General features: G+C 42.0%; 1 protein-coding gene across 1 annotated transcript; it reads left to right on the forward strand.

Moving 5' to 3' along the window:
* The first annotated feature begins 360 nt into the window (after window positions 1-360).
* LOC136699418 (gonadotropin-releasing hormone II receptor) lies at window positions 361-7,758 on the forward strand. The gene is made up of 3 exons (XM_066674121.1): window positions 361-891; window positions 7,066-7,273; window positions 7,352-7,758. The coding sequence occupies exons 1-3, from the start codon at window positions 361-363 to the stop codon at window positions 7,756-7,758; spliced, it is 1,146 nt and encodes a 381-aa protein (XP_066530218.1).
* The last annotated feature ends 460 nt before the right edge of the window (window positions 7,759-8,218 follow it).

Consider the following 8,218-nt stretch of genomic DNA (forward strand, 5'->3'; position numbering starts at 1 on the left):
TTCATTTTTATAATTATTATTATTAATGAATTATCCATTCTGATCACAAATGACATTTCAGCTCATCCCATAAATGTTGAAAGGTGCTCCATGACTCGACAGATCTTTCGCTGCTCCACTGCACAACGCTCAATGCAATTAAATGTCTGTGCCCACAGTTGGTGCACTTTTCATTAGCTGAATTCACTAATTATAAGGGCTACTTTGGAACATGCAGAGAAGGCTGAGAGTGATCTTTGATTCAAATAAATCCAGCCAGGACCATTTACACTCTTCATCAGGACATTTTAAAAAAGAGCATTTTCAAATAATGTATAAACAGAAAAATAATAAATAATGTGTGTACTCTTTAGGTCCAGGATGTCTGGAAACATGACCCTTCTGCTGTCCAGTGCCCCAAGCCTCTTGGACAACTCTTCTCTGCTGAATGTCACTCTCCCCTTGCTTCCGCGGGACTGGGAGACCCCTACTTTCACAACAGCTGCTCGGTTCCGAGTGGTGGCCACCCTGGTGCTGTTTGTGTTTGCAGCAGTCAGTAACATGTCAGTGTTGCTCAGTGTTACGAGGGGACGTGGCCGCCGGCTTGCATCCCACCTGCGGCCCCTCATTGGTAGCCTGGCCTCTGCTGACCTGGTCATGACCTTCGTGGTGATGCCACTGGATGCTGTGTGGAATGTGACAGTGCAGTGGTACGCAGGAGATGCCATGTGCAAGCTGCTGTGCTTCCTCAAGCTCTTTGCCATGCACTCGGCAGCATTCATTCTGGTTGTGGTCAGTCTGGACCGGCACCATGCCATTCTGCACCCCCTGGACGCTCTGGACGCAGGACGCAGGAACAGGAGGATGCTGCTGACCGCATGGACGCTCAGTCTGGTCCTCGCTTCCCCACAGGTCAGTATAACACTTATATGTCTTTCTATCACATAAGTAACACATAGTAAATGAACTGTGTTTTGAACTGTGGGAGCAAACCCATGTGGACACAGGGAGAACACACTAAACTCCTCACAGACAGTCACCCGGGGTAAGACTTGAATCCACAACCTCCAGGTCTCATCATCATATTAAAAGACAAGATCCTTCTTTGTACCTAATCCTTTGAATGTAATTTTTACAGTGTTTTTTCAGTATTAGGCTTTGTTTTCTCTAACACAGTTAAAAATTCACTAGTTATAAACTATAGCTTCTTTCCAAAGTCGAGGCTGTAGCTTTAGAGTGCTGTATTTCTCTGCTGTTATTTCTACATTCCAAATATCACAGAGGAAATAAAGAAACTAGATTGGATAAATTCTCAGACATGAGTGTGCCTTAACACTTCCCTAAAGTATTTTTAATTATTACAAACTGATTCATCTCATCTTTTTCCATTAAATAAAGCTTCAAGCTGAAATGTGTTTTAGTTACGCACCACAGCCGTGAGACACAGTCTCTCCCTTAATATCACAGTGCAGCCTTCAGTCTGTTCCATTTGAGAGAGCTGTCGGCTCCTATGGAAGAATCCTCGGAGGAACCCCCTACAGAGGACCATTTCTTCTAAAGCCTCAGTCTTGATTTTGGATCACAGCTTATGTTAGAGTGCACTCAAACTAGACAATCTGTGTCTGGGCATGCTTGACTCCCAAAGTCCATTTAGTTTGATGAGTGTGAGTACTCTGTACTGTGCCCAGGCCTGTGCAAGGTACGCAAAACTGTGCACGGGCCCGCCTCCTCAAGTGGGCAAGGGCACAGTTCAACACACGCAGAGGCAAAGGAATCAGTCTGGCCTCCTCAAAGACATACAGGGATGACTGCAGAGGAGCAGGGTTTGCTGGTAGTGTTTGGCAAAATATCTCAGTATTGTCCTCCAAAAACATGTTGTACGTGCAGTAACATTAAAGGAAAAGCTCAGTGCTGCATAATCAATAAATCTTTGCGAGTGCTAAGAGTCACTACAGATAAAACCATTCCAAATAAGCCACAAAACATAAGTGCACACCTTTATTCAAAATAAAAGCAACAGTCTGATGATGTAAGCGTGGTCGGGTTTGAAACATTAAAACACAGTGTGAGTGCAGATCAGCAGGGGAGTGGGGAGGAGAACAACCATACTCTGGCACTGTACTTTACGACCTGGCCACCCTTAGAAACTAGCACAATACCACAAACTTCTTACAGACTACAAGTCCATGAAGGCATGTTAATATGGTGTTTACTTGATGCTGTTGAAAGTCCAAAAATATATAAACACACTTCATTACGGAACTGGGGTAAAGTAACGACAGAACTTGACCAAAAGTTGTATGTTTCTGTGAAGTTGTTGCCATGGTGATAGTATCCATTATGTTTGGAATATATGAGAATCCTTTATTTTGTCTCTGTCCAACTAAAAACATGTCAACGTTTTTGTGGCATTTTACTTTCCTACATAATTTGGACACCGAAGCCGTCCTTCACTGTGTGAAATATTCCTGATGAATGAACCAATAGAAATGCTCCAGATTATTCATTCATTAATTCATTATCTGTAACCGCTTATCCAGTTCAGGGTCGCAGTGGGTCCAGAGCCTACCTGGACATAACTCCAGCCCCCTGTAGTTATGCCCCTGTAAAAAGCATGTATTTGTGTACCTGTGTTTTCAGATAATACTTATGCCTTATGGGATTAAATGGAGGTTTTGTGTTTGTATTCCTCATGTAAATACACGTCACAGTATGGGTGTTTCCAAATTCACACACACTTTATCTTATGGCCTAGAGGAACGCAGGGAATGGGTAGTTTCTTCAAAGTGATTACAGGGCAGGTCTCTGTCAGCTAATTAGCTTTAACTTTGAAAAGAGCAAAGACTTATTCCACATCAGCGCTCCTCCTCACACAGGACATGAATGCTCCAGTGATACCAGATAGAGGCCACAGTAACCTGCAGGTTCTTGTTTAAAATTTTAGAGGATTTGCCTGGTAGTGCCTCTTCAGTCTAATAGTCATCTCAGCTGATAAAGAAGCAGCTCTCCACATCTTCAATTCAGTACAGGAGCTCTCATTCCAGGCAGCCTGTGAACGTGACCTAGGCCTTGAAATGCATTAAAGGAGTGATGAATAATTTGCTATGGGAATGAGAGGTTAGGAAATGGCTGGATGAGTCAGTCTTTCATGGAGGAAACAAGACTGAGATTAAGCTTGGTTCAGGATTGAAAGGTGGGTGGTGAGCTGTATGATCGATACACCTTCCACCCCACTCTCCCTCTATCACACGTTCACTCTTTCTCCCTCTCTCTCTCACACACACACACACACACACACACAGAATCCATTGAGTATGGGTTTGGATCTGTTTCAAGCAGCTGAACAAATTACTGAGTTTTCCTCTGTCAAACTGCGCTGGAAATTTATGTTTACACAGAAAACATCTACACACTTCAAAATAACACACAGGGTGATGTCAATCTAGAGAAAATGCATTTCCCTGACACGGTTGGTGGCATATAAAAAGTGTGTGTGTGTGTGTTTGTGCATTCCTACACAGAATGCCAATGAGCTATGATTTTTTAATTTTTTTATTTATATGTGCGATGGCCTATCTCTAGCATATTTTACTGATCTGTTGTCTTATAGCACAGACCTCATCTCTCAGCAGAGGCGGGTTTAATGCAAACCCCTAGGATCACTTACAGCTCACATAGCAAATTCTCCAGTGTCAAATCAACACCATTAGTGTTAACTTAAGTTAGAGAGTGTTAAATTACTACACCAACAGTGTTAATTTAGCACTAAATGTGTTGATTTAACACTGGAGAATTTGCTGTGTAGCTGATGGACAATCCTTGTCTTATATAACTCCCAAACTTAAATAAAAGTTTTGTATCTGGTTTTGTCAGCTGAATTCTGTTGCTCAAAACATCTGCATTTGCTGCAAATGTTTCTGGAACAATGCACACCCAGATTTCCATTTTTAATGAAAAAAAATATTAGCTGCTGAATCTTCTACTACTATTCTAATAAAGTTTTATGATAATTTTTTTTTTGTGAGAATTACACTGCATTCAATCTGAATCACACATACTATTTCTGCTCATCCCAAAATAATTAAGTGCACTACTTAGAATACAGTGCCACTGCCCCACAGCCCAGTGCAGGGTTATATTATAACCTTTTAGCCCTCACTTTGCATTGGGAATGTCATGGGGTGACCACAAACGCAGTCCTGTAAACGGAAACTGGGGAAGCATATGTTTAGGGGAACTCCAACCTGGAGGAACAGGGCAGGCTTGCCCTTATGTGAAAGATCACCTTGCACCCTTTGGAACCCAAATGCACAGTCCCTAGAAACATCAATCATTGTGCCTGAGGACGGGTATACAGACTATTGGCACACCTCCTGACAGGATATAGTGAAGTTTGTGTTGTTCACTCACATATGAAGTAGCTGGTTAGTCCTTCGCCTTGAAGATTCTATACACGTCTGAGTTCTTCTGCTGCTCTGCACCTTCTCATCATCAATAATGATAAATGAGGCAGATCCCCTGGCAGGCATACAAAATCACGCATGAGGAAATGTGCATTGGGTCATTTTTCATATCTGGTTTTACCTTATGTCCCTTATGTACATGGGTTTATATATGCTTTTAAAACAACTACCACACTTTGTTTGCTTTGGAGCCTACACACTCTCAGAAAAATATAGAGTTACGATAGAGGTACGTTATTGTTGCTCACATACATGTCCAGTTCCCTAAAGGTACAACACATTCTCTCCTCCAGAAGGAGACGTGAATATTTGTAATTACTCATTAAAGAACTGTGAAAAATAAAAGAACACGATAAAAAGTCCTGGAGATTGCAATCTACAATTATAAATCAATAAGGTACAGTATTCCCTAATAAAGCTACAGAATATGTTTCCTTGTGGGTATCACCACAGTGACAGTGAAAGTTACCACCTCAGTGAATTTTTTTCTGACAGTGTATCAGTGGTTTTCACTTTTTCAAATTGATAACTATGACAACATGTTGGAAAAAATGTGTCCAGGTTTCTTGATTGCATCAGTAGACTATTGCTTTGTTCACCAGTGTTTTGGTGCTTCCTCACTGTAAACCAGACACTTTTGATCTGATGTCTACTGATCACTGCTATTCCAGTGCCACGTGTATGAAAAGAAAAGAAAAATGGAATATGGCAGTTTTATGTATCTTTTCAGTTGCTAGAACCGATTTAACAGAACAGGGATTCACTTAGCCTTTGTTGTCACTTTGTAAAGGGCACATGTCTTTTTTTGCAAATGCATTAACACAAGGTCAGTGCTCTCATTCTCCCCATGTCTTTTTTTAACTGAGTTAAAAGCTCTCTTACAATAAAAAAGATAATGGGTTGAAACAAAGCAAAACTTAGTAACCGTGAATAGAATCTCTTATAATTACCTTCAGCACCGGTGTATTTTTGACCTTTTCCCATTAATATAAAAACACAATAACAAACAACACAAGTAATCTGTAGAACATATGATAGGATGTGTACTTTTGGACTAAATCTTTTTTTTCACCTTTTTTTAAAACCAATGTTTAATTGTGAAAAAACCCACCCAGTGATTCCCAATCACGATGCTCTCAAGTTGGGTGGGTCAAAGCTAGTAAACTTCCTCTAAGACCAGTGAAGTCAGCCAGTGTTTTTTCCTTTTGCCTCTAATACAATATCACTAGATACCTGGGCGTACCTAAATTGGATCAGGGCCCACCCAGTCAGCCAGAGTTAATTCCCTGCATGAGAGCGCACGTGTGCGGACACACTCTCCTTTCTCTCCTTGTGTTCCGCACAAACGCACATTCCCTTCACAGCTGCGGGCGTGGATGGGGTTGGACACTAATAGCCATGCTGTGTTTTGAACTGATATGGTATTTACGGTTTTTGTGACTGACAATATGTTTTAGACAGACAGACGCTCCGCACTTCTCCCTCAGATGGAGGGAGGGGCAGATACTCTCTAAACAGAGGACCAAAGCCGTACAGAGAGAAGGTTGAGTTAACTCCGTTCACTCAAATGAACCATGTCGCTACCAGATTTGCGCTGTTGCCCGATTTGGACTGCGCATGTGCAGAACACCATACTTTTATACACTTTGCTGATAGCTCCGATATTCTACTTATTTCTTCTTTAAGCATAATTATAGAGACACAGCCCTTTTTGGCTGAACGTCATGTTTGTCCCACATCGTTATTCGTCATGCTTTGTTTAAACAGACTACCTCAACACGGATCTAGCCAGTTGTAAATAAACACACTTTGCCGGTACGCCAATTGTTTAAAACTGTAAAGGACAGTAAGGAAAGGCTTACTCGTGTTTATGTGAGTTTAAAGTTACTCACTCTTGAATATAAATACATATCTTCTGCTATAAGTATGAAGACCTGCGCATTCGCAGTCTAAATCTGGCAAGTCACACAAATCTGGTTGCCACATACACTGAAACATGATGTTCTGCGCATGCGCAATCCAAATCGGACAGAACGCGCTTCTCATTGGCCATCACCTTTATTTAGTCAATCAGTAGCCAGACTTAGCTCTCCATCATTCAGTGCTGCAGCCAATGGAGTCACAGTCCCTCCTACACGGGTTTGTTTTGCCGCGGTGCTGAGAGCTGCAGGTCATTGCTGAAATCCTGAACTTACAGCTTTGCTTTTAGATAGAACTAACGTTAGCAAAGTGTCCAGGAGAACACGAGTCCTTTATTTCTCCCTCAAAACATCTGTAATGAAAAACTAGCTGACCGAGTTTAAGAATAATCATTTATACAGAAAAAAATCACATTATATCATATTAAGTTTAACAGAATGAACAATTTATTCTTAAGTAATTTATTCTTATTCTTTTAATCAATGAACAATTTAAAATATTACAGCCCTTATATCAATATATTCAATTAATAATTTTACTGAATCAACAAAAAGATCTGAAAACCCAATTCCATGTCATTTGTGGAGCTTTAACTGCATTATCAGTAATGACTTGAATATTATGCAGCCAGAACATGACATTGTACATGGTCTCTTTTGCCTTTGATCACATATACTGGCTCATTTGTCTCTCTGTGTGACAGTTGTTCATTTTCCGGGCGATCAAGGCAGAAGGGGTGGACTTTGTCCAGTGCGCCACACATGGAAGCTTCCAGCAGCACTGGCAGGAGACAGTGTACAACATGTTTCAATTTTTCACCCTGTATGTCTTCCCTCTGCTTGTCATGAGCTTCTGTTACACACATATCCTGGTGGAGATCAACCGGCAAATGAACAGGAGCAAGGACAAGGGTGAGGGACCATCTATCTCATGAAATTATTGTATCATTGACCTGTTTCAAGGTATAACCATATTTTATGTCTCCTTAGCAGGAGAGCCTTGTCTGAGACGCAGTGGGACAGACATGATCCCCAAAGCCCGTATGAAGACCCTAAAAATGACCATCATCATTGTTGCCTCCTTTGTGATCTGCTGGACCCCGTATTACCTGCTTGGAATCTGGTACTGGTTCCAGCCTCAGATGCTGCAGGTGATCCCGGAGTACGTCCACCATGCCTTCTTTGTTTTTGGAAACCTTAATACATGTTGTGATCCAGTCATCTATGGGGTCTTTACACCATCTTTCCGAGCAGATTTGGCCAGCTGCTTATGTTGGAGAAACCAGAATTCTTCACCCAAATCTCTGGACCAGTTCTCTGGCCACAGGAGAGGAGTCAGTGGGGAAGCAGAGTCAGACCTGGGCAGTGGTGACCAACCCAGTGGACAACAAGCATAGAGCACTGAAGGACTCAACAAGCTGAGTCAAAGGTGTTGATTAACTCTGGCACCCAAATCTCTGGATCATTTCTCTGGTCAGCGGGCAGGCAGAACTGCACTTGGTTAGTGCTGACCAACCCAGAATACAACAACCATAGAGTCGAGTCATAAGTGTTGATTAACTGCATCATCCAAATCTCTGGGCCACAGGAGAGGAGCCCTTGTGGAGGCAGAATCAGTCCTGGGCATTGGAGACTGCTCAACATCTACAGATCATTTCATGGCCTCAATAGTGACCCGTGTTACATGGGATGAATTGTGGCAAAGATGTTGGTTGCCGTCACACAGTCCTCTAGCCACAGAACCAGTGGACCTGCAAAATCAGACCTAGGCAGTGTTGACCATCCCAATGGAACATGGTGTAGATGACTGAGGAATTCAAAAGAAGAGTTGAGTTAAAGGTGGTCCAACATTTCAGG

The sequence above is a fragment of the Hoplias malabaricus genome, chromosome 6 (assembly GCF_029633855.1).
Source record: "Hoplias malabaricus isolate fHopMal1 chromosome 6, fHopMal1.hap1, whole genome shotgun sequence".
Lineage (NCBI taxonomy): Eukaryota > Metazoa > Chordata > Actinopteri > Characiformes > Erythrinidae > Hoplias > Hoplias malabaricus.

Coding starts and splice junctions, on each gene's coding strand:
- LOC136699418 (XM_066674121.1), top strand. CDS start 361: ATGTCTGGAAACATGACCCTTCTGCTGTCCAGTGCCCCAAGCCTCTTG. Junction 892..7,065: donor TGGTCCTCGCTTCCCCACAG/GTCAGTATAACA, acceptor TCTGTGTGACAG/TTGTTCATTTTCCGGGCGAT. Junction 7,274..7,351: donor GAACAGGAGCAAGGACAAGG/GTGAGGGACCAT, acceptor ATGTCTCCTTAG/CAGGAGAGCCTTGTCTGAGA.